Below are 26,617 nucleotides of genomic sequence, written 5' to 3'. Positions count from 1 at the left end.
CGACGCAATGCAAGCCGTCGTGACGGAATTATTTTACGTTTTCCGGAAGCATCATCGAAACAAAACAAAACCCTTTCCGTGTGTTTTCACTGAACTGAGCACCTGCCGATCTCGTATGGAAACATCATGTTCACAAACTGGTGTGCAGTAACATCAAGGTGTTCGGTTCTTGTCCTCCTTTCCCTTCCTGTACATATTTTAAAAGGTAATCAAGATACCAAAGTTAAACTGCAAAATGAAGACAATAATTGGATGGGAGATGATCTGTGATGGTGGTGAGAACAGCTTTCTTGTCTTGGATTTATTTATTTATTTATTTTAGCTCAACTGGATATTTACCTCTGCCATTGAAGATGGGTGGAGGTTGTGTTTTCATCCATGTCTGTCTGAATGGGATAGCTCAAGGTTGTGGACCGATTCATATGAAGTTGGGTGTGTGACAAGGACGACATGATTTGATTTTGGTTAAGATCCGAATCTGGAGAATATTTTTTTTTTTAAAGTGATTCTTCACCATTGAGAGATTGGGCCAAAAACGATCTCAAAAAGTTGACTGTTTCCGACTAAACTTGCTAGATGACGAGAACAAGCCATTTAGATTTTGGTTTAGATCTAGATCTGGCTTGTCGGTGAGATACAAAGCTTAAGCTGTTCATCCTGGTGGAGGTATGCGCTCCGAGTGCCGTGAAAGTGTATACTGCCCAACAAACAAGGTAGGGTACTTTAAGGCCTCTTCCCCGACAGAAAATGGCAAATATGTACCATACTTTAGGATACATTTTGAGCCTGGTGTTGGCGCAAGGTTAGGGCAGCGGCTTGGGATCCAAAAGGTCCTGAGTTCAAGCCCCGTTGGGCCACTGAATTAATACACCAGGGGGTTGACTCAGCCTGTCATCCTTCCGAGGTCGGCGAAATGAGTACCAGTGTACTGGGCCGGTGTATACCCCGGTTAAAATAGGTGTACCATATCCCTGTGTCGTAAGAGGCGACCAGGGTTGCGTCAGGAAGGGCATCCGGCGTAAAACATGTGCCAAATCACTATGTGGATCATACGGATGATCCGCTGTGGCGACCCCTAACGGGAGCAGCCGAAAGAAGAAGAAGAAGAAGACTTTAGGATACATTTTCAAAACTAATGGACTTTTCTGATTCTTCATCTTCATTCGAATGCACCACAAGGTTGAGAGCATGGCTGCAGCGCCCCCACCCGAGGTTCAGGCTGGAATCTAACTTGTTCATGGTGCCGGCAATAGATCGCCTACTCTTCACGAAGGACACCGTGGTGGGATGTTTAACGGCCACCAACTCATGCGGGCAGGCGGAGCGCCCGTTTAACGTCCATTCGAGAGACCACACACATTGATGAATCATCCAGCTCTGTGTGGATTCAAGCCCAAGCAAGGTGTGTGTGTGTGTGTGTGTGTGTGTGTGTGTGTGTGTGTGTGTGTGTGTGTGTGTGTGTGTGTGTGTGTGTGTGTGTGTGTGTGTGTCTCAAGGCCCTCCTGGCAGCCCATTTATCCAACGATTCCATTGTATTTTAAATCACAGGATAGAGGAAAGACCCAATGGAGCAGTTTTTGGATGTTCAAGGCAATTCTATTTATTACAGTAATTTATAATATAATAATGTGTGGCTCCTTGGTTTTGGACAGTTTCAGGTTACACCTAAGATTATTTAAAAAAAAACAAAAAAAAAACGTTGAACAATGATGGTCAGCTTCTTTTTGAAATCTAACAGGTGAGAGGGTAGGTCACATGATGTTAAAGGTAAGGCAGCGATGTTAAATCCAAGGCCTTCCTTTTGTGCAACGTTAAACAAGATTCCAATAAGATGAGCTCCGAATGAGGTAACATCCCTCCCCCACCCCCCAAACCACGCTGAGAGGTTTATCTTTAGTCACATCGTCCCTTATCATGACACAAGCAGACGACACATTCGAATCACCACCCACACCACCTTTTCTCATAATGTGCTGCAAAAAACTTGTTTGTTTTTTAAAAATATCCAAACAGGCTTCAGGATCCTTTCAAAAAGGTGGTGTCATTAAATTCACAGTTTAGGTGTGACGTCATCCCACCTATTGAAGCCAGGAAATTGATTTGATGAGGTACAAATTTATTTTGGCTCCAATTCTTCCCATTTGATCTTGGCAGGGAATGAGGGTAGTGCCAAGGAAGATCAACTTTCCAACCCGCAAAAAGACAGTGTAAATGAGTGGGGGGGGGTTCCCCCCCCCCATCATTCCCGACTCAATTGTGGGTGACCACACAGGCGAAGGGCTGGCCTAGCTCCACACGTCCGAAGAATACCGTCCCTTGGTCATGAGTTTCTTCACGTAGTCGACAGCATGCGCGTGCTCCATCGATCCGCATTCCGCCACGATCTCGGTGATGGCCGCTTGGACGTCCCGTGCCATGTTCTTGGCATCCCTGCGTGGCAGGTCACGCGAGTTAACGTGGAGGTCAATGGTTCGAGAAAGATCAAAGGCATCCCATTTTAGTTTGCTGATTATATTGCCAACCCCCACCTGGGTAATTGCAGGAGAAACATTAAATGGACTGACGATGGCAATGAGGAATGGTATGGGAGAAAAAGGCAATAACCACAAATCGGCCGAGCCAATCGGACTGCTCAGTCATGTGTGGCCAGATATTTTTAAGGAAATTATCAAAATGATTTTGCTTTTACTTCATCCTTATGAGCTGCAAGTGCAAGTGAAACTTCCAGGCAATTTTGGGGTATGGCACCATGCCTTACCATTGTGAGTTGCCCAATTGGCTGCGGATTGTGAAACCTCGTCGGTATCAACATGAATGGCCAGTTTCACCAAAGGCCAATATAAAGAGTATATGTGGGGGTCAGGCAGTGCTGCCACAGGCAAAAGGTAACCACCATGAGGCCAATAACTCCATAGCTTTTCAATGTCCAGCACGTCCGAAAACCACTGCCAGGATAAGCTCACCCAATCCTCACCCCCTCTCTCCACCCTGGGCAGTGCCAGGTAACCCCCACCCCTTTCCCAGGCAGCACCGTCTGTCCCCTCCCCCTACCCGGGTTCCCCCTCAAGTGATTATCATTTTGGCAATTGTTACGTGCTTGCAAAATGATAATCTTCAGAGCAAGATTCTACAAGAATACCATGCCACCAACTACGCTTTCTAAAATAAATAAAAAAACCCCACGTACCCACAGACGTAGAGGTGAGCTCCATCCTTCAGCAAATTCCAAACGTCATCTTTGTTCTCTTTAAGCAAATGCTGAACGTACACCTGCTCACGATCAGAACAGCATGAAAGGTCACGTGCCATCACCAAATGAAAGATGGCTCACATGTTGTTCATTTTATTTTTTTCAGTCGGTCGACGATGGCTCACCTTGTGGTCCTGGTCTCGAGAGAATGCGACGTGCAGCTGCGTGAGCGCACCTTGCAGCCGAAAGCGCTCCAGCTCCTCTTCGTAGATGAAATCGGTCAGCTTCCGCCGGCAGCCAAAGTACAACACCGTTTTTCCAACCTTCTTCCCTGGTCCCAAAACACCACCAACAGGAGAATTCTCTTCTGAATCCATCAGCAAAAGCTTTCGTTTCGTTTCACTGGAGTACAAATCGAATACATGAATTGCAAAACCTTGACAAGCATCACCTGCTCTTGTTAAGACCTCCAGGTGCTGACGGGATGAGCATTTTAAATTGCATCTGAAAAACGACCTCGGGTGAAGCAACTGTTCTCGTCTGTTTGCTGTCGGATGGTCACACGAACACGGTTTTCTGAACCGCGTCGGTCATCACGTCGTACAACAAGCAGAACCGTGAAAACCTTACTGTGAGGCCAAAATGGATATTTATTGGCCAGAGTAGCCTGACGTGGGATTTCATCCTCACCTCCATCGGATGCCAATCCACAGGGTTTGTCCGTGCGTTATCCTTCGAAGTGAGGAAGCGCGCACCATTTTTAACATCATGGTTCGACTTGGCAAAGGTTGGAATCGAACAGACGACCTCCCAGACTCAAAGGCAGGTGCTCCGAACCCAAGACACTTCACTGATGGCGAGAGTTTATTGAAATATATATTTTTTTATCCCGGTTCAGATCAGCCATAAAGGAGACGTCAACAAGTTCAAGTTCCGTTTCCTTCCAAATCGGTATCAAACTAGAACGGCAGTCGGTGAAGCGCATAAGGATTCATTCCTCCCCAGCTACCTTCAGTCTGTTCAACCGTCGAGCAAAAGCCACGTACGTTGTGGTTAACGCAACCTGCATAGCGTGCACCGCGTAGAAATCTCTTTCTATCAAATAACATAAAAACATGAATGTACGAGGTGTGTTCAAACATGAAGGTAAACATTTCCCTTCTGAGCTTAGGCCGTGAGGAGTGCTTCACCATTGACACCCGTCCATCCGTGATGTGAAGGCTGGAGGAAGGCTTTCTTCAGGGGTACAACCCACTGATGCATCACCGATGTGAAGAAGATGCGACCTCGTCTGGAGACATTGCGACCACGAAGGCCATCTCACTTTTTGAAATAACCAAAAGTCACGAAAAGCAATCCGTGACGTCGGTTCAATGTGCTTTGGAGAATCCTTCCACCTGAGCAGCCATCGGTGGTGGTGCAAGAGAAACCCAGACCGTGCGAGTTTCCTCCGCCACCGAGGCGGATGGAGGTTGTGCTTTCACCCGTCTATGAGCAGCATATCTCAAAGTTGTGGACGGATTTCGGATGAAACTTGGTGGATGAGTTGGGAAGGTGACAAGAACGAGCCGATTAGATTCTGGCGGAGGTATGCTCTCCACCGACTGCCATTCTTGTTCTGGAGGGTTCTTCCCCGCACGGCCGCCAAACAAGGTGTTTCTTTCCCATCACCTCAAGGTAATTTTTGCCAGTAACAGTTGTCCGTTTTGAAACAATGGGTTCAAAATCATACCACCATTGAACATCCCAAACGATGACCACAATCATCGTCGTCTCGACTGATGACTCCAACAAAGAAATTTCATGTGGAAGTGAGTCCGAATGGTTCCGCTGTGCCAAATTGTACACACACACACACACACACACACACACACACACACACACACACACACACACACACACACACACACACACACACACACACACCGATTTGATACGTCTCCACATGTTGAATATTGTTCAGGGTTGTGTGGAGCGCGGTTGAGCTTCACTGCTTTACATCTCTAATACTCCATCGTTTATCACGTCTATGGTCAAATCTCCACACATTACAAGCATCTGGCAATCAATGTCCATCCGAACCTACTCGGATGCAAAGATTTGATGACCACACACTGCTCACACAAGCTGAAAACGGCCATTTTCCAGTGTACAACACCGCCAATGACACCTCGTGACGATACGCTGCTGTACCGTGTCCAATGATGTGGGAATGTTGCGTTAATATGTACAATTAGTCGGTTTACATTCACACGTTTTGGAATTACGAATTAGGAAACCTGAATATGTCAACACAACTCGGACTTGGGGTGTATTCTTATCATTGTGTTTCCACAAATTAATGGTTACATTAGATTTGTCAACCTACCCTGCTCCAGTTGCCAAGCCCTCTCCTGGATGAAGCCCAAGAAGGGGGCGAGTCCTGCGCCTGGCCCCACCATGATGATGGAGTTGCTGGACTTGTACGGGAGCCTGAATTGAGATTTACGTACAAACATTGGCACCGTGTGTGCGGGGCTCATGTCCGCCTGGCGGCTCCGTAGCCAGCTCGTGGCCACCCCGTGGTTCGTACGGCCAGTGAGCGACACGTACTTCACTTGCACGCCACAAATGTGGATCGAGGTTGGATGGACCTGCACCGGGAGACACGTTGATCCGTTGTGAAATAGGAGCCTCAAAATTAAAGGATTTATGACGTTCTCAATATTATGTGAAATCAAGTTGTTGTTTTTTTTTCCTCGTGTTCAAATAATTAGTTTTTAATTATCATTCATTCGGGGAAGAAGGGAAGAGGGAGCAATTCTTCCGCAGAAACCTGCCCTCTCTCATACACAGATTCATCCCATCTCGTCTTTAATTATCCTTCCCTTCTTCCCGCCCATAGTCCACTGAATGATGTGGTGAGGCAGTTGCTCGGAAACAACTTACCTTCTCTTCCTGGAATGCTCCAACCGAAGGCAATCTCAGCTCATTCCACAAATCCCGCAACAACATCTCGCCAACCTCAGGATTAAACTTTCAAACTTGTCTCCCTCCTCTAAAACCTGGTGGGACCTCGTTAAGTTTGTCTCTGGAGGATGCTCCCCTTCCGTCCCTTCCCTCTCTTCCCTCTCTTCAAATGGCACCACAGCTGACTCCGTTCGTGAGAAGGCCGAATGGCTCAATTATGTGTTCGCTTCCAACTCTTGCGTCCGCAACCCCTCGCTCTCTGTACCAACCGTACCCGGTTGAACCCAACTGCTCCTGGACTGTGTATGTTGCACCTGGGAAGGTGAAGTTTCTAGCAACCCTCGACTCTGATTCCGCAAATGGATCAGATGGCATCGGCTCACCTGCTCTGCTGCTCTTGCACATCCTCTTTATGTTCTTTGCAGCACATCATTTACCATAGATCATCTGCTTAGAAAATCGCCAACATCATTACATAACATTAAAAGGTGCAAAAACTGAAACCCTCTTAACTACGGACCTATCATCTGACTTCCAATCATCAGCAAGATCATGGAATCCATCATCGCAGTTGATGTGAAGTCCTTCCTTTTCTCCAACAAGCTCATCTCAGATCATCATTTGGGTTTCACACCAGGTCATTCCACCTTGGACATGTTGCTTCGATTCTTCCAACAATGGATGGAGGCCCTCAACGTCAGACATGAGATCAGGGCCATCTCTGGACACATCTCGTGCTTTGGATACAGTCTGACATCCTGCCTTGCTCTCCAAGCTCTGCCGACGTCAACTCCGCACGTGGCCAACATGTGGCACTCAACAGAATCCTTTCATCGCCTCTCCCTGCCAAGGCTGGAGTGTACCAACACAGTGTTCTGGTCTCTCTGACTGGAAAATCCTCTGTTATTTGCTGATGACTCCGCCCTCTGCGGTAACATTTCTCATCCTTCAGATAGGTAGGTTGCAGCCTCAGACAGGTACCCCCCCCCCAACCCCCATGCTCATCTACTTTCTTTACAATCCTCTTGAGGAAGTTGTCATTCAAACTCCTGGGTCTCACTGTCAGCCACGATCTTTCTTGGACAAACCACATTTCAAAGTTGGCCTTAAAGACAACTGCCAACTGGGCATCCTCCATCGTACAAAGTCCTTCCTTGACACACCTGAACTCCTATCCACCTACAAGGCCTTCATCCACAGCTTAATGGAATACTGCTGTCCCCTTTGGGCTGGTGCCCCTGCCTCACACCTTGTTGTTTGATACCGTGGAAACCAAGGCCTTCAAGATCATTGGATTCTCCTGCACTGAAGCCAAGACTATGGACTTTCCCATCGCAGACAGGTCAGTGGTGTGCGTGTGTGTCACTGTCTCTCTCCTTTCTGGTCTTGCACCCTCTGCTCTTTCCATGCTTTGTCCTCTCCAGGTTTCTGCATGGCTCACACGGTCCATCAACAACCCCCTTTTGGTGAAACGACCTAAATCTAGGATCACTGCTCACCTCCACTCATCCCTCTTTTTTCCCACCTGTGGAACCACCTTACACATCCTCTTCAATCTCATTCTTCCCTCCAGGTCTTTAAGACAATTGTGCACCAGCATCTCAGATCATCCCAGATCCAAAACCATGATTTTTTTTTTACCCACATTAACCCCGACCCCAATCCCTTCTCCTTCCAGGTTTCCAGTTTTTCCCTCTGTAATCACCTTGTGCACCCCATTCCTCCCCCACCCATTTTTTTGTCCATGTCTGTCTCTGTCTCTGTCTCTCTCTCTCCTGTTGCATCCTGAACATTTCAGTGTACTAGCTCTTCCAGGAGCCAAGACTGTACAAAAAAACAAAACATGGAAAAAGGAACAAACGTCATGAAGCAAGACCTTTGAAGAAGAGGCAATGGAGTAATATCGAGGCTGGAGCCGGGGAAGCAGCTCACAAAGATGGTCTGCAGGGGGCCGCACAGACGTTAGGTCCTGCAGGATAGCCACGATGTGCCTTCGAGCCTCAACCACCCAGTTCAGGTACTGTTTCTGTGGTTAATTAACAAATCACACATTTGGTGGAGCTGCAGGATGTTTGATGTGTGGGGTGGGGGAAGGATCAATGTATTTCATAAATATGCAAAACATTTGAAAATTCTCATCGGATTTGTGGACAAAACAAAGACAAGGCCCCGATTTCCAATTCCGTACCTTCCCTTCTGGAGAAGAGGAGGCCATTTTGCGGAGAAACTCCTGTTCGTGCGGTTCTTCAGCATACTGAGCCAGCTCGTACAGAACGTTGGTGCGAGGTGGGTGCGTGATGTCGAGGTAATGGAGGAAAGCCGTACGGTAGGTCGTCGGACACGGGAATGGGTGCTTTTTGCTCGACTCCTCTGCACACGGACGTTCATATAAAGTAAACGTCACAAAAACAATGCATCACATTCCAACCAGGAATGCTGATCAGAGCGAGAACAAGTCCATGATGGCTTTGTTAAGCAAGAATGATAAAGTGACAGGCACGCTGTCTCGGTGGGGGGCGGGGGAGACCAACACGCACACAAACGGACTGATGTGTGTACCATGTGTAAGAAAACGAGCCTAACAGTTGTTGCTCATCACACTACCTTAAAAGGGAGGACTCAACAAAATTCAAAAACTGTCACGCGTCTAAATTCTGAACCAAGGTGTATGTGTATGCCATCATGGATAATTAAACTGGTCCAATCGAAACTTTCACGGAAACTAAACTGCGGCGGATAGCAGAAACAGCGGTTGAACAGGCGCACCAAATCGATCACACAACGAGGTGGCACGTCGAGAAGGCATCGAGCAATCAAAACCCGACACAAGGGTACAAGACATCATTTTTGGACCAACGAAGGCGCATCAATTCGATGTTCAACAAATGATCAGGCAATGTTGGTGACAAAACAAAATTAAGATTTTCCTTCAAGAGGCCGCGCACGTGCACGTGGAAGAAACGTGAAGCATTAAACAAAGAAATGTAAGAACGAGACTCGAATCGAAATGCTTTGCCCCGTGTTCGACATTCACTGTCAAGTCGTTGAACTGCGAACCGTCGAGGTTGTTGAGTGAGAAGACCACGTCAAGGTCAGCGTTCAGCAACTTCCCCAGTTCTTCCACAAGCGTCGTGCTATTGGTCGGATACACGGCTACATGGTCTCCGGCATCGTACCTGCAAGCACAATTTGATGTTTTTGATGTAAATCGCACCTAAAGGTGACTTCCACCTTCTTTCTCCCAGCACCAACCCCCTCCCCTCCAACTACTACCACCTTCCCCCACCACCACCGACCGCAGCTTGGAGTTCGTGATGTCGAGCTCGATGTGCATGAAATGCCGATCTTCACCCTTGTTTGTTTTCCTGTTCACCAGCACCACTGCCAGAAACGGATTCTTGTTGTCAAAGAGCCTACGGTGGTGTAAAAGAAGACGTCACGCCTTGGACGCACGTGGGGCACGGACTTGTGGAATGAGCACGACACGGTGTTGGACTCACGGCTTCTGATTCTCGTAGGACTTGAAGCGGGCCATCTCGCCTGTGAACACCTTTTCGTCGGCACCATTTTCGGGAAACACCAGCTCGTACTGACGGATGCTGGAGGGAGAAAACATGTGAAAGTGGAAAACCAGACAAGTAGGTTATCTCTGTGTAGGTTCAATAAACTGTCACCCGAGTGCTTTCAGGAAGGGGTCCATCCATCCATCCATCCATCCATCCATCCATCCATCCATCGGGACCATACTCTGTGCAGTGTTGGTGCTGCCTAAGCAGTCTCCTTTGCTATTGGACACAATCCTGGACAGGTCGCCACTCCGACACAGGATACCGGCAAGCTGGCACTCATTTTGCCGACCTCAGAAGGATGACAACCTGCAGCAGTGAATATGCCGTCCCATGGAGGGACGTTAAGCTGGGTCTCCTGGCCGCGAGCAGAAAGATACTGCGATACCTTTTCAAAGACTACGCCATTGTGTGACAGTAACCTGGATCAATTTTAAATTCCTGACAATGGATGGCGGGAAGGGTTGGGGGCATCGTGTCAGCAGCACGGTGAATGATGTAACCAGGAAAGCAAGTGTTTTGATGCTACAATTGGTCCTCGTTGCCCACGATAAGACTATAGTTGAGCACGAGAGACTTTCTTGTGTGAAGATGACAATGTGACACCAAGAGGCGACCACAATCAGCCACACGTGATGAAAGAGGGCAGAGAACGGGGCGAGGATGACACAGGACGTGGTATACGAGGTACGTATGGTTAAGTCAACTCCGTTCGTCATTGCCACACAAATTGAAGGGTCATGTCAAACGTTGTTGCGAGAGGCCGTACTTACAGAAGTCGTGTTATTTTTTGCTTTCCGAAACTTTTTTAAAAAAGAGAAAATATTTTGATCCATCATCGTTCGGTGAGCGGTTTGGTGGTCGATCGGTTCGAACTTCCTGCTTCGTTTCACTCACGAGGCCTTTGATTCCCATGGCATCTCAGTTTGGTGATTTTGGCACGTTCCTCAACGGAAGCTCACAGTAGGGCGTTTCTGGCGCACCACAACCTCAGAGTCGACTGGTCGCCATCAAACTAAAATACCCAATGATGCTCAAGACAACATCGTGAAATAATATATCAACACCCACCTGGATTCCTCACCCGTTGGCTCCACACCAAAGTGCTCACAAACCGCCGGCCAGAAACCTTCCTTCCAGCTGATGAAGTCTTCCTCCAGACTGCACGCACAGATAAACCACAAACGGCCTCGGCGTATGTCGCGAACGTTGCGCGTGGTACTCAACATGGAACAGCAGCACAAACCGATGAGAGCAATTACAAATAAATTTTAAAAAAACGGCCATAAGTGGCTATTCTGTACAGCACTCTGCTTACTTAGCGTCGTCATCTCCCAGGCCCAGCTCATAAACCCTTTCAGCATGAAGTTCCTCGAGTCGTTTGTCCACGAACTTCCCCATGGCGTTGTAGTGTTCGTAAGTCTTGTTACCAAGTGCAAACACCTGCAACATAGGCCTGTGGCATCACATTACATACGCGCTCAAAGAACACCGTGAGGCCCGTCCATGACCATCAGTCCATCACACACCAGTCCGATAAGGGCACAAGAAATGGCAAATTTGCAAACGTATCACGTTCTCATCTGGAGCACACGTGCTGCTCGCATAAAATCTGTGACGTCGGTTCCCTTTCGTTTAAAATTTCTCTCCTGCCGGTGGGTTACACGGCTACGTGACGTACCGCAAACTTGACACCGCTCAAATCAACGTCATCCTCTTGGAGCCAATCGTAGAAATCCTGTGCATTGTCCGTGGGATCACCCTCGCCGTATGTTGCCATGCAAAACACGGCCAGCGGACCTGGGATCTCCACGAGTCTTGCGAGTTCAGACTGCATGTGGAACGACAAACGTTAACGACTACTCGATGACACGTGCATGAACAAGTGGAAATGCAGTAATTTTGTCGAGTTACTCGTACAATTAATAACAAACCTAAAGGTGCATCCAGAGGCACGAAACATCTCATAAAATTAAAAATAATAATAATAGTAAAACACAAACAATTTTTTGTTTGTTTTAAACATCAATGGAGATAACCAACATGTGAACCCACAAACGTCTTTCTTTTTAAGGCTGTGCTGAATAAACAAACAGTTGCATAGGATAGGCTTTGCCGATTTGGCATGCGCGGACGAGAGCTGCAGGCCCGACATCTCCAAAGGATTGCACTGCAACAAATACCAGGACAAGAATATAATTGTGGGAGAGGGGTCAGCCATGTGTGGATGGACGTGGCATTGATAGAGGTCAGCCATGTGGATGGACGTGGCATTGATAGAGGTCAGCCATGTGGATGGACGTGGCATTGATGGAGGTCAGCCATGTGGATAGATGTGGCATTGATAGAGGTCAGCCATGTGGATGGACGTGGCATTGATAGAGGTCAGCCATGTGGATGGATGTGGCATTGATGGAGGTCAGCCATGTGGATGGACGTGGCATTGATGGAGGTCAGCCATGTGGATGGACGTGGCATTGATAGGTCAGCCATGTGGATGGACGTGGCATTGATGGAGGTCAGCCATGTGGATAGATGTGGCATTGATGGAGGTCAGCCATGTGGATGGACGTGGCATTGATAGGTCAGCCATGTGGATGGACGTGGCATTGATAGGTCAGCCATGTGGATGAACGTGGCATTGATGGAGGTCAGCCATGTGGATAGATGTGGCATTTATGGAGGGAACGGTTGTGGTGGAGGTGAAGATCGAGGAGGTGAGCGCATTGATTTGGGGCTGGAGGACAGGCATGGAGAGAGTACATCCCACAAAGAGGAGGGGGGAGGGATCCTCGAGGGAGGTTGTTGGAAAGATGGGTCGCTCAAGTGTTAGGTCGGCTGGACATTGTTGTGATCGGCCTACCGGTGGTAGAGCTGGGAAGTCAAAACCCGAGGAAGAAGAGACAAGACCGAGCAGATGTAACTCGGTATGAGCAAGGCCAAGGTGTTGGATGTTGAATGTGGACAATGTTTGGGTTGTTGGAGACTTGGGGGGGGGGTCTTTCCTGTTTCAAATGCTTGGAGGTAGCTCCTAGCTCATTTAACAGCTTTGGTGGACAAAATGAGGAAAGGGTTAACCTCCTTCCTAGATTTGTCAGAGGGTGGGGCATCAGATGAAGAAAGTCGATTGTGTTCGTTAATCGAGTCGATCGATGCACGTGTTGGTGGGGAGCGAGCGGCATAGGAGGTGCGGCAGGTGTGTGTGGCATGATTGGTGTGGAGGGTGTGGGTAATGATGGTAGGAGTGTGGAACCGGCGTTGGATGTGCAGAGGGTGTTGGTGACAGTCTGGGTGTGATGGGTCCAGGTAAGAGTATGGGTGAAGCTGAGATGGCGGGCTGTGCGCTTCGTTTGGGGGTGCTCTGGGTGTGGGGTTTAAACTGGGTGATGGCGTTGTGGTTGAGGTTGGTGTGGTCGGTATCACGATCGTAAGAAGTGATGGGAGTGCTGCGAGTGTGCATGAGGATGGCAATGCGAATGATAGGGACACTGATGCGTGTGTGCATGATTGTGCGAGTCCTGACCTGACCTGATGGGGGGGGGGGGCGGGGGGAGTTTAAATGGGATTGAGATAGGTACCTGGATGCATTGGAGATAGAGGTGTATGGGAATATTGGCTTGTGTACATGGCAGGTAGCTTGTAGGTGGGTTGGTGCAGCACAGACATGATGGGCCAAATGGCCTCCTCCTGCACCAAAGCTCTTTGTGTGTATCCTCCTGTAAAACCTGGCAAGGCCTTGATCATTTGAACCTCTGTCCGCCAAGATGGTACATAGGTGTGGCACTTTATTACATTTGAGCCGCACAGTCAGAGTTTAATTCTCGACCCGACTATAAACTGGCAAGTCGTGTTTGTGTGGACAGAATGCGGAGGAAGGGACAAATCTAGAACCACACAAGCACCTTCCTCCCACTCCCCCGTAGCATAATCGATGTTCAAGTACCCCACTCCATGCGACCAAAATGGTTGGGTGGGAAAATGTGATGGGCGATGGTACTGCCTCGGGTTGGCTGATAAATACCAACATTCCCCCCATTGGTATCAATTCCAAGTTTTCCTTCTCCAAGGTGGGTAGCTTTGACCACGGCTATAGAGCCCCAACCTTCCGGAACAATCTGCTTTTAACGCGCCAGAAACTCACGAGGACAGACCATGCGAAATGCTCACCGAAAGGGGTACTTACGAGGGGTTGAGGCACTCATCCCTCAGTCCTGCCTCAGGTATTCCTCGCCCTCTGGACCATCAAGGATCAGCATTTCAAAAGGATTGGTGTTTTGCACGCCGGCCATCGAATCAATGAGTGGTACCATCCTACGGAGTGACGTTTAGTTTGAGCCTATCTGCTCGGTGCTGGAGTTAATTGGTTTGCATTAAGTAGCCGACGGGACCTTTCAACGAAGAGGATACGAGGTAATACTGGCAAATCCTGAATCAATTCCAAAAATTCCTGCCCGAACCGACAGAGGGAATGACGTCGGTGACACAGCTGTGATCCGAGCGACGATTCAACCCGACAGCCACGTGCTGCACACAAGAGAACGATTTCAAAACCTTTTTTAAAATGAGAACGGGCGCACAGGAGAGCGTATACCTCCGCCAGGCTGAAACGTCTACGTTTTGCATCCCACCGATAGGCCGCATCTGGACAAACTAAAATCTAATCGGATTGTCGTCATCACCGAACCAACTCATCCACCAAGTTTCGTCCAAAACTTTTTGAGATATCGTGCTCGCAGACAGACAGACAGACAGACAGACAGAGAGGTGAAAATAAAACCGCTGTCCACCTTCCATGGTGGAGGTAACAATTTTGGAATATAAACAACAATGCCTCTCAAACAAATTAACCTGTAAAACAATCAATGACAACCACCAGGCAAAAACCCTTCTCGATGAAATTCAAGAGAACGTGCAGGTGCAGCGAGCGTGCGATGGAGACACTATGCGGGCCAGACACGAAGCGACATCATTTGGCGGTGCCACCTTCATTTTGGATGTTGGATCTTCCCAACTTCAAGAAGATTTAGTGAACGCATCCTGCTGGAATTAGAGTTATTTGCAAAGCAGCCGAATAGTTGCACACTTTGCTCTCAGATTGCTGTGCAATAGTTAACGGTCAAAGTCGAGAGTTCACCAAATGCCAGGCCTCGGAGAAGTTTGGGCCAGGCTCCCCTCCCTACCTGTATGGAAAACGTGCGATTTACAATAAGCACCTTCATGCTTATTCAGTTTGGACACCTGTTCAGAGTTATTATTACAGAACGAAGTGTTCCGATTCCACCCGCAAATATCAAATCAGCAACTCTCAGATCAGTCACACAAAACCATCCCCGTTCACGTCATCACGTGAATCATTAACCGGATGAAGCACGCGCGTGCATCGATCAACGTCATCCACAGATAACGCTCAACAAGTCGACACAAAGATACAATGCCCATCCCCGCCAGGTGCTTCGATGGGAAGTTTTGAAAAGTGAAAAGAAACTTTGCAGCCGAAAACAATTGAAACTCGAGGGGGAGCACTCGGGAGAGTGCAAAGCCTCCGCCGCCAATACTGCTGGGTCACTCAAGTGAACCTTATATCTTATTCATCTATCTATAATTCTAGCATTCTGTGTGTGTGTGTGTGTGTGTGTGTGTGTGTGTGTGTGTGTGTGTGTGTGTGTGTGTGTGTGTGTGTGTGTGTGTGTGTGTGTGTGTGTGTGTGTGTGTGTGTGTGTGTGTCCGCTGTTTCTCGACAACCTCTGGTCCGATCTAATTGAAACTTGCCAGGTAAATTGCTGGGGACCTGAGGATGTGCCTTTTCAAGGTTTGATATTAATCGGACAAGTGCTTCCCAAGTTATGTCCATTTATTTACCAAACCAATGGGAAGACACGTTGTTGTGTGGGCGTGGCCGATGGGGAAGGGAAGCTCAGTCGCGTTCCTCATTACAGGTTACAACGTACGGGCTTCCGGAGAGGGATGACTTCGTGTATTCTAATAATTTCTCGATTTCTTATGCGCTTTTATAGATAAACACAATGGCCCAAGTTATGATCGTTTTCATATTAGACGGTGTATAAATTTCGGTAACATCAGAGTGCTGGTATGCTCCGAACCAGGAAGTAATTTTTTTCTCTCTCTTCTCTTTTTGTTTTTCTTTGCCACGACATTGCGAAAAGGTAAAATACGTTGGCGCTAATTGAATAATTGAGTATTAAAAATAAATTGCGAATAATCGTAACTGTGAATAATATCGAACTTCCGGGTCACGCACGTACGGCACGTGAGAGCGAAGAAATGGCCTGTGTGGTTTATTTCTTTATTATTATTATTTTTTTTTACGGGCACGTACTAGTTAAATATGATGTCAACAGTGCTGACAGAGTTGTAGTTCTTTTCTCCAACATTTTTTTTTTTGGGGGGGGGGGGTTGGAAATCACTTAAAACATGTAGAAATGCAAAAAAAAATTCTAAAAATTTTTTTTTTGGGGGGGGGAGGACAAAGTCCAAAATCTAATGGCATGATCCTTGGACCAGACCTAACCCCCCCCCCCCACGAAGTTTCATCGAGATCCGTCGAGGAATTTTTCCGTAATACTGTTCACAAACAAACAAACAAACAAACAGAAAGGGGTGAAAACAGTAACCTCTGATTTCCGATGGCGGAGATTAATTAACAATGCCGTCGAACTCTTGAAAAGCAAACGGATTGTCCTCCCACACCCACGGTCCCAAACCAGGGTCAGTGTGCAAAACGACATTTTTTCCAAGTCCAACACACCTTCGGTGTTAGCGGCAGTTCATTCTGTCATTTTTTTTTTTTTTAATGTGATTATGGTTTTTGTTTGATGGGACTTGAACGGGATTCTAATCGAGAACCTTTGGATCCACCTTTATCAGAATTTGCATCATGTGGCGACAGTTCAGTTTACCTCTCGGGGGGGGGGGGGTTCATAAGCAGTTCATTTACGACTGGATAGAAGTAGCTTGGTCCACAATTTGCGGATCCGAGACTTCCGGTTGGCCTTACCCACCTGAGCAACAACGAGCACATCCGACAAACGTTCAAACATGAGATGACGGTAACCTCGGCCGTGTATTCGCGACGCATTAACCAAGAGATAAAGAGGGCCCAAATTATTAGACCCCGGGTTTGCGACGTCCCGTGTCCGTGCGGCACGTCGTATCGGAAGCCCAGCCGGAACGCCAGCACATGATTCAATGGGTGACGACGAGAACCTACACTTTCGATACCAGTTAAAAGTTTTAAGACGATTTTATCGACTAGTTATCGTGTTCGTCGATTGCAGCCTCGATACAAAATAACAATCGATTATGTTCAACTCCATTGTCCAACAATCTTTCTTCTTCTCGCTCTTCCCTGTTCTGTTTCATCCTCCTATTTTTTTTTTACCTTCAGTGCAGATGTAAGATGGAAAAGCCGCTTAAAGGAAAAATAAATAAATTTTGTACATGAAGTCAGGGCTCACGGAAGAGCGAGAACACAGAACGGACCAGAGTATAACCGGCAAAATGAACGGCGGAAAGGGGAAATACAGGAATGGCGGGGAAAAGATACACAACAATAGGGGCAATTGGAGGAAGAATGAGATCAAGGGGAGGTGGAGGAGGACACTGGGGGTGAACAAGCTCAAACACAGCAAGAAGAGGAAGAGAAGAACTGTTGGTGAAACAAAAATAGAACAAAAAAGTGAAAAAGAGGGGAGAAAACAACAACAAAGAGAGTCGGAAACACCACAGGTGGGACGTACAGACGGAGAGATAGATGGACAGAGTACACATGGGATTGGGGGGGGGGAGGGGTGACCTAAGGTTATGGTGAACAGCTATCTTGAAGTCCTGGAGGGAAGAATGGGATTGAACAGAGTGAGGAAATTTGTTCCACAGGTGAGAGAAAAGTGAAACAAATGAGTTGAAGGTGAGCAGTGAGCCTGGATTTTGGGGGTTACTGGCAGACTGCCCTGCAGAAACCTCGAGGGGGATGGGGGTGGTGGAGAACAAAGCATGGAAAGGGCGGAGGGTGCAAGACCAAAAAGGAGGCGGTAGTAGAGAGGCCACTGACCTGTCATTGATGGGAGAGCAACATCAGATAATGATGTCGGGTTGACACAGCAAGTTCTACTTTTACCAAATAACAATGACTCGACGTAATGTTACAATGAGCAATTGTCTTAACTCCAAGGAACACCAAAAACCTCATAATGTTACATTGACCAGATATCTCACAACCAGTGGCAGCAATCCCTCCCCAGATTACAACACGAGTACAATCCGCCTCACCCACCCACAATCCCAACAAGCCGCACTGTCAATCCGCGTCCAGATCCCAAGCGAACACTCGGGGATCACATACCATGTTGAATTCCTCCAGGTCAGCTGCCATCCCCTTCATCCCGTAGCGCTGGGTGTCTTTTGCCAGTCGGTTGGCAAACTCCTCCCCGGTGCCCGTCTGCGAGCCGTAAAACACCACGACGTTGCGCCCCTACAGGGTACGATTCGAGGAATTACAGGTAAGTTGTGCAATTGGAGGAACATTCACCGGCATTCACGATCATCCGAAAACGTTAACGTTTACCCCACAATTAATAATATAATCAATGGAAACAGATAAATAATAAATAAAAACGAGGGCCACGCGCACACACACGCACACACGCGCACACACACACACGCGCACACGCGCACACACGCTTACAGTTTTTTTCATCTTGCTGATGAAGCTTGTCTCTTTCTGGACGAAATCATTTCTGGAACAAGAACCACAACGAGCTTCAAAAATCAATGACAGATTTCAGGACGTTAAACGATCTTACACCTGTCCCCGGGACGACCTGTATCTAACTCACAAATGCACACGTGACCAAGGTTCGTCGGATCGTTAACGAGACAACGATGCTACTGGGATGGAGCCTTTTCGATTGGAGTGGGAATTGAGAACTTGTACCGGCACACATTGGCCTACTCTTTTCTTACGGTACCTGGGCCAACACTCAATGTACGATAGGTTACGACGTACATCATGCGGACAAGTCTATGGATTGTCGTAACGTTGGCCCAAGGACAAGTGGATTTTCTGAAAGGTAAGCACACCTGTATTATATTTTACGTGACCATACTTCCTCGCACAAAGCATCTCGTTTGGCTTGCAACTCATTACAAAACCATTTTAATAAAAACATATGTGGGGTGTATATTGGAATGTGGGGTCAGGCAGTGTTGGTGCCAGCCCACAAGTAAATGGTAACAACCATGAGGGCAATAACTCCAGAGTTTTTCAATGTCCAATACGTCCCGAAAATCCCCGCAGGGAAAAGTTCACTGGTACCCCCCAGTACCGATATAAATGCAAGTTGCATCGCAATTTTGAGTTACGTGCATTTTTGCGGAGAGGTTGCACACACGGGTGGTGTATAGGCTCAGAGTCACTGGTTCACACACTAACGGAAATAAATTAAATATATATATATATATAAAACAAGCCGGTAGGCGACAAGGGTGGTCGCTATATAATTGCATACTAGTCCGTTTTTGACGGATCGGGCTGAAAATTTTTGACAAACAGGTTGATTATAGTGCGCATAAAAGTGCGGAAGCCGATTTTTGATTTTCGAAAAAAAAATATATAAATATTTTTCGGATTTTTTCAAAAATTTCAAAGTCCCGTTGCTGGGCAACGGTGGCGTCCATAGCAACGGTGCTCAAAAGCATACAACTAGATCCTGGTATGAACCTACCAGTCAAGTGTCATCAAAATCGGTCGACTCCTCTGGCCTCCAGAGCTGTCCATTACATACAAACAGACAGACAGACGGAAAACCTGAGAATAACGGCAGTCTAGCGACGCGACCACCCAACATAACCACAAAATATTCAGTCAACACCATCAAGGTACAATTACCTATTCGTCGATTTCCTTCACCGAGGAACCTCAGCGGTCTTAACAGTTTGTGACCATTACGCTGTCAAAGGACATTCGTGGAAAACTCCAGAAATATTCCACACTCCGTTGGGAACGGGAATTCCCTTGCAACAGCCCAGTGGAACGGGGTTGTGTGCCAGCAAATAAATAAATAAATAAAAGCTCACAAGGGTGGGGAAGGTCTCGGATAGCCGTATGTGAAAACTCGACCGCTTATTCAACTTGGGGGGGGTGAAAGGAGGACGGGAGTGCACCGAGAGCGGTTGGCTCGGCATCTAAATCGTGGATAACACGTCAGGGTGCTTCAACTTGTCGTTCCGGAGTTGGGGGAAGCCAATCTCGACGTGCGAGGTCGGGGGTTGCACAATGGTCACGAAACGCTTTCCGTTGCAATATTCCCCCCAAACATCCTCTCTGGACTTCAGTTGAGCCACAGAGCCGTGCGGATGAAGCATATTCCATGGTGGGGTCGAACGTGCTGTAAATACACGGTTAATCGATCAGACACAGGGACATCACGGCTCGGTTGGCACAGGCGCTGGGGCTTTGTGGTGAAGGCTTCACACGTGGCCTTGACGCGAGCGTCCCATTTCAAGTTGTCTTGCACGTTGATGCCCGACCGGTTAATCGCCGAGTCACCGATGCGAAGGGCGAGGCACATCTGCCGGGAATCTTCGAAAACACGAAACCGTGACTCGACATTTCCTTGGATCAGGGTTCGCGTTGCTTTCGGACGACGATTGACGAAGGCAGCCAAGTTGTTGCTGCATCGAACGAGTTTGTTCAACGTCACCACGACGTGTGCACACGTTCGAGGAACTTCCATTGCAAGGAAATTATAACGATGTTCCCTTGCGAACAACTTCAACGCAGGAGGCCATTGGGCCCATCAAGTGTGCGCAATAGTTGCCAACCTATGGTTGTTTGTTCGTGCTCTCTCATTCTTAAATGCTCAACGTCAAGCAAGGAAGCAGAATGTAACTTAAAAAAAAAAATTTAAATGGAGTCTTTGGTAAGACTCGGCCGGGGTTTGAACAGACGACCTTCCAGACTCAGAGCGGATGCTCGAACCATTACATCACCTCGTCTGACCTAATGATATCGAATAATGAGGGGTGTAACGATGTGAGAAAATATATAAATATCACGATGGTCTGTGATGATAGAATACAACCGTCAGTACGACAGTAGTTGTCATGGTAATGGTACTGTGTGTGCTTTGTAAATAACACTTTGATGAAATCGATTTGTGAAACTTTAGTTTGATTACATGAACCACGAGTGATGAAAGTACTCCTACTGAATGTGCTGCACTCGAGCTGGACGGAGCGGCGTGCGCCTGTAATCCATCCACTCGGAGGCTGGAGTTGGGGAATCACTTGGACGGGAGCCCTGCATTGTGCCATGCCAACAAACAGTACAAAGTAGCCCGAACGACATGGCGGCACCCAACCCTGATTATCAGGTTAGGCCAGATCAGATCTGTGGCCTGCTCCGGTATCGTGTTAGACTCGTACTAACCTATTACTACTAACATGGTACTACTAACTAACTAACTAACTAACTCGTACTACTAACATGGTCGAGTGGCGGCTACTAAAGCGGTTCCTCCCCACCAGGTGCCCCTGGTGTGGAGGGTGTCTGGACATGGACACCCAGCAAGATGAAATAGAAAACCTGTCAAAGGGTGGAGGAGCTCGTTGTGAGCCAACGGCCATCCATATCCAGCATCGACCGCGTCTCCGGACGTCCTCTTGTAGTCGGTTACCTTCACTCGGAGGTTGGCGGCAGGATTTGCACTCTGGCCAGTACAAAACACTTCACTCTGCAAAACACACTATAGCGTGTGTCGGTGTGGTGCTGAGGTATCGTCCACCTGACTGCAGTCTCCTCGTGATAACCTGAGGTGGTACCCTCAGGTGGGTGCCTGGAATGTCCTATCCCTAAGAGATGGGGATGAGCCAGGCATCTGCCTGGGGGTGGCCAGATGGAGGACCCTGGAGTACCAGCGGAGAGTGGACACAGCGACGCGCTGTGGCGCATGCTCCCAATGTGTGTATGTATGTGTGTGCGTGTGTGTGTGTGTGTATATGTGTATGTGTGTTCGTGTTAAGCAGTTTTACGTGGTTATACCTCCTCTCCGTTGAAAACACGAGATGAAATTGCATTTTTCACGTTCGGGGCAAAGCGTGACGGGTGGCTCGAGCCGCACAATGGCACAGGTATAAAGTTTCGCATAAACGATACTCCACCTTGGTTACATCATCGGCCTCTTGCTGGTGATTGATGTCGACGCGGGTCGAGTGTGGTGAATACTTTTCCAGTGTATTTCTGTGTTAAAGAATTGGGCGACTATCACTTTGGGACTGGAATGCAGAGTGTGGTGAACGATGTACACACTATATACTATTAAACACGCATGATCGATTGATAAAACAACAACTACTACTACTACTACTACTACTTCTCCTCCCTGGTATGCAGCACGAGGCTGCTGATTGCATCATTGCGTGATGGCACGGCTGTGCCGCTGATGCTGTGCCCCCATACCAGTACACCTGTACTCATTTTGCGGACCTCGGAAGGATGACAAGCCTAGTCGACCCCACCTGGTGTTAATTCAACGGCCCACAGGGGGCTCGAACTCGGACACCAAGCCAGCCACCCTCACCACGAAGCAAACACCAGGCTTAAACAACACAACGATGGATACTCTCAACGGACATCCGCGGTGCATTGGGACGCCCCTTCCAAAAAGAACATCTTCAGGTGTTTCATGAATAAAATTGTTTCGTTTTTCACTTCCACAGAAGAAACAGAAAGACAATTGATGAAAACACTTAGACTTTTCATTTTAAAAATTAAAAACCTGAAAAATAACTCCTGTCTCTGGCGTCCCGCATCAAACCTCTCCTTTCCCATTGTGTACATCCACCCCCACCCATTGTCATTCACCTCCTCTATCAGCCAAGACCCAAATATATATATATATATCTATACATTGCAAACACTCATCGTTTACTTAAAACCACATCCCACAACCCCCAAAACAACACAAACACTTACGGCATCTGAAAACTTTTGAATTCTTGTACTTCCTCCTTGGGCTTGCGAAAGAAAAGCCAGTAGATAACAATCCCAGAGATGGTGGACAACAGGAATATGTCGATGAAACCAAATGGTAAGGTTCCCCTCGTGTCAGATTCTGCCTCCATCACTACGGAAAGAGAGAGGGACGGGGAGGGGGGGAAACAATGTGGGGGAGTGGGACAAGGGGGGGGACAAGGCGGGCAGGCGAGGGTTACATTGGACAATATTTAACACACCTTGATGAAAAATTCCTGTCTTACCTGTCCAACTACCAACACAACTTCACACAAACGACAATTCCCCCCCCCCCCCAATTGGAGGTTATGTTCCCAGTTATCCTGTCAGCCCTTTTCCTCCGACAAAGCCAATTATCCTCCATATATTATATTACGAATAAATACCCACTCCCACTGGGGAGGAAAACAAGATGTCGGTGAAATATCTTCCACACACCTGCATCGCGCCCCTCCCCCCCCCCCATCTCTAAATGTTTGGGTTTCACCCAAAACCCCCTTTATATTCAAATATAACCTCGACCAATCATGGCTCTGCCTTTTGTCCATATCATGTGCCCCACCCCAAGGGGGAAAGGAGCCAATTTCAATTGTGCCCAAGACCGGCTCACAGGTCAATCCAACACGTATGTCAACCTTGTGGACACCTGCTGGGAAATTATCGATGCGACAAGATTCAAACAACATATTACAAGGAACCGACACGACGACCCTCGGATACCCGTCTCCACTCCGACCCTCCGATACCCGTCCCCACTCCGACCCTCCGATACCCGACCCCACTCCGACCCTCCGATACCCGACCCCACTCCGACCCTCCGATACCCGACCCCACTCCGACCCTCCAGTACCCGTCCCCACTCCGACCCTCCGATACCCGACCCTCCGATACCCGTCCCCACTCCGACCCTCCGATACCCGACCCCACTCCGACCCTCCGATACCCGTCCCCACTCCGACCCTCCGATACCCGTCCCCACTCCGACCCTCCGATACCCGTCCCCACTCCGACCCTCCGATACCCGACCCCACTCCGACCCTCCAGTACCCGTCCCCACTCCGACCCTCCGATACCTGACCCCACTCCGACCCTCCGATACCCGACCCCACTCCGACCCTCCGATACCCGCCCCCACTCCGACCCTCCGCTACCCGTCCCCACTCCCACCCTCCGATACCCGTCCCCACTCCGACCCTCCGATACCCGTCCCCACTCCGACCCTCCGATACCCGTCCCCACTCCGACCCTCCGATACCCGACCCCACTCTGACCCTCCGATACCCGACCCCACTCTGACCCTCCGATACCCGACCCTCCGATACCCGACCCCACTCCGACCCTCCGATACCCGACCCTCCGATACCCGACCCCACTCTGACCCTCCGATACCCGACCCCACTCCGACCCTCCAGTATCCGTCTCCACTCTGACCCTCCGATACCCGTCTCCACTCCAACCCACGTGACCGATAAGTAAGAGGTTGAGTACGAAGTTCGAACAGTAAATAAATAAAGTACATATCGGACATTCAGGATGTGGACGACGCATTTTCACGGACGGACGAGACGGAGACACATCACGGGTATGAATCCTCCAGGACGTCCTGGGAAACAGAGACACGAGACAGGAAAAGGATTTTTGATTGAAATGACGGAAACGGGACAAACCGAGAGGGAGATCGAGCGGAGACCAGAGATTCCGTGAAACAGGAAGCACGAGCGGGAGGGCGTGGCTTAAGGGAGCGGAGAGGGCGTGGCTTAAGGGAGCGGAGAGGGCGTGGCTTAAGGGAGCGGAGAGGGCGTGGCTTAAGGGAGCGGAGAGGGCGTGGCTTAAGGGAGCGGAGAGGGCGTGGCTTAAGGGAGCGGAGAGGGCGTGGCTTAAGGGAGCGGAGAGGGCGTGGCTTAAGGGAACGAATCACACGACCTTCCGTGAACTGAATGATTAAAAGTGAGTAAATAACACGCGGGTGGTTTGGTTGTTACTGCCGTTGTTCGGTGGTGGAGGAGGTTCTGCCTGTCTGTGCCTGGATGTCTGCCTGCCATATTTCAAAAAGTTGTGGACGGGTCGTGACAAACGGAGTGGACGAGTTGTTTGTTAAGTTGACACGAACAAGCCGATTCGATTTTGTTCCTGGTTCGAATCCGCATCCGGACGATTGGTGGATACAAAACGTGATCTGTTCAACCAGGTGGAGGGAGGTGTCTTCTCTCGCGATCAGTCCCGGTGTTGTTGTCCCTCGAACGGTCTAACCGAACCCGTCATGCCCCTTCCCTCCCCCTCCCCCCTCTTCCCCCCGGCCGAGGAACTTTTTTTTTCAAATTTTCAAGTTTTAGGAACCACATCGTGTAGTCCCTCAAATTGAACACCTCGATGAGTACTTTCTAGATATGTCAAGCTTGAGACATTATGACGTCATTTGGTGACGTTATGAGGAAAACGCATATTTTTCATGGTTACTCTGTAGAATGATTCTCATGGGAATCTCTCGTAGGCAGATATTCCTCAAGGAGTCGCTCCTGGTGGATAGCAGCTCTGTTCACCATTATGACGTCATTTGGTGACGTTATGAGGCAAACGCATATTTTTCATGGTTACTCTGTAGAATGATTCTCATGGGAATCTCTCGTAGGCAGATATTCCTCAAGGAGTCGCTCCTGGTGGATAGCAGCTCTGTTCACCTCAGTGTGACCTTTTGGCAAGATACGGGTCACCTTGCGGGTGACGTTGGTTTATTTTTTTGTTTGTTTGTTTGTGAACAGTATTACGAAAAACTCCTCGACGGATTTCGACGAAACTTGGTGGGGGGGGGTTAGGTATGGTCCAAGGATCATGCTATTAAATTTTGGACTTGGCTTGCCCCCCCAAACTTGCCCCCCCCCAAAAAATTTTTGAGAAAAATTTTTTTTTTGCATTTCTACATGTTTTAAGTGATTTCCAACCCACCCCCAAACAAAATTACCCCCCCCCCAAAAAAAGTTGGAGAAATTTTTTTTTTTTTGCATTTCTACGTTTTAAGTGATTTCCAACCCCCCCCCCAAAAAAAATTGTTCGAGAAATTTTTTTTTGCATTTCTACATGTTTTAAGTGATTTCCAACCTCCCCCAAAAATTATCCCCCCAAAAAAAATTGTTCGAGAAATTTTTTTTTTGCATTTCTACATATTTTAAGTGATTTGCACCCCCCTCAAAAAAATTGAGAAAATTTTTTTTTTTGCATTTTTACGTTTTAAGTGATTTCCAACCTCCCCCCAAAAAAATTGTTACCCCCCCCAAAAAAATTGTTCGAGAAATTTTTTTTTTGCATTTCTACATATTTTAAGTGATTTGCACCCCCCTCAAAAAAATTGAGAAAATTTTTTTTTTTGCATTTTTACGTTTTAAGTGATTTCCAACCCCCCCAAAAAATTGTTACCCCACCCCCCCAAAAAGGGGAAAAAATTTTTTTGCATTTCTACATGGTTTAAGTGATTTCCAACCCCCCCCCCCCAAAAAAAAATTGTTGGAGAAAAGAACTATAACTGTCAGCACTGTTGACATCATATTTAATGAATAAGATATAAGGTTCACTTGAGTGACCCAGCAGTATTGGCGGCGGAGGTTTTGCACTCTCGCGAGTGCTCCCCCTCAAGTTTGTGTATGTATCCAGCTCGTCCCGATTCGCCAATTCATGGTGTACATCCATGTCCGGTGTCCCGGGATGTAAATCATGACATCGGTTGTCAAGCTCCAGTACAACCGTAGTACAACCGCAGTACAACGACATCCAGCAAGAGAAGGCGATTGGGCTCATCGTGCCTGTGCTACACCGATCCCTGGAGATCCTCCGATCCCCATCGAAACAAGCTCCCAACAAGGGCAGCAAGTGCCGGGGTGGGTGTGTTCC

General features: G+C 48.1%; 1 protein-coding gene across 2 annotated transcripts; it reads right to left on the bottom strand.

The window, feature by feature from the left end:
* Positions 1-1,687: 1,687 nt before the first annotated feature.
* POR (cytochrome p450 oxidoreductase) lies at positions 1,688-24,553 on the bottom strand. 2 transcript variants are annotated; one of them, XM_085859630.1, is made up of 16 exons: positions 24,403-24,553; positions 22,697-22,847; positions 18,407-18,458; positions 18,065-18,193; positions 11,387-11,536; positions 11,024-11,148; positions 10,777-10,866; positions 9,640-9,738; positions 9,436-9,552; positions 9,197-9,315; positions 8,328-8,509; positions 8,016-8,165; positions 5,559-5,823; positions 3,376-3,521; positions 3,188-3,270; positions 1,688-2,430 (listed from the first exon to the last, which is right to left on the bottom strand). In XM_085859630.1, the coding sequence occupies exons 2-16, from the start codon at positions 22,843-22,845 to the stop codon at positions 2,286-2,288; spliced, it is 2,001 nt and encodes a 666-aa protein (XP_085715756.1). In that variant the 5' UTR covers positions 22,846-22,847; positions 24,403-24,553; the 3' UTR covers positions 1,688-2,285. The 2 variants fall into 2 exon arrangements, with proteins under 2 accessions (XP_085715756.1, XP_085715754.1); XM_085859628.1 differs by lacking the exon at positions 24,403-24,553.
* Between the last annotated feature and the right edge of the window lie 2,064 nt (positions 24,554-26,617).

This window comes from Eptatretus burgeri, chromosome 16, assembly GCF_056783735.1.
Source record: "Eptatretus burgeri isolate ZD-2024b chromosome 16, Ebu_testis_v1, whole genome shotgun sequence".
NCBI classification, from domain to species: Eukaryota; Metazoa; Chordata; class Myxini; order Myxiniformes; family Myxinidae; genus Eptatretus; species Eptatretus burgeri.
Note: the sequence above shows the minus strand (reverse complement) of the source record. Positions and strands in the feature narration are given on the sequence as shown.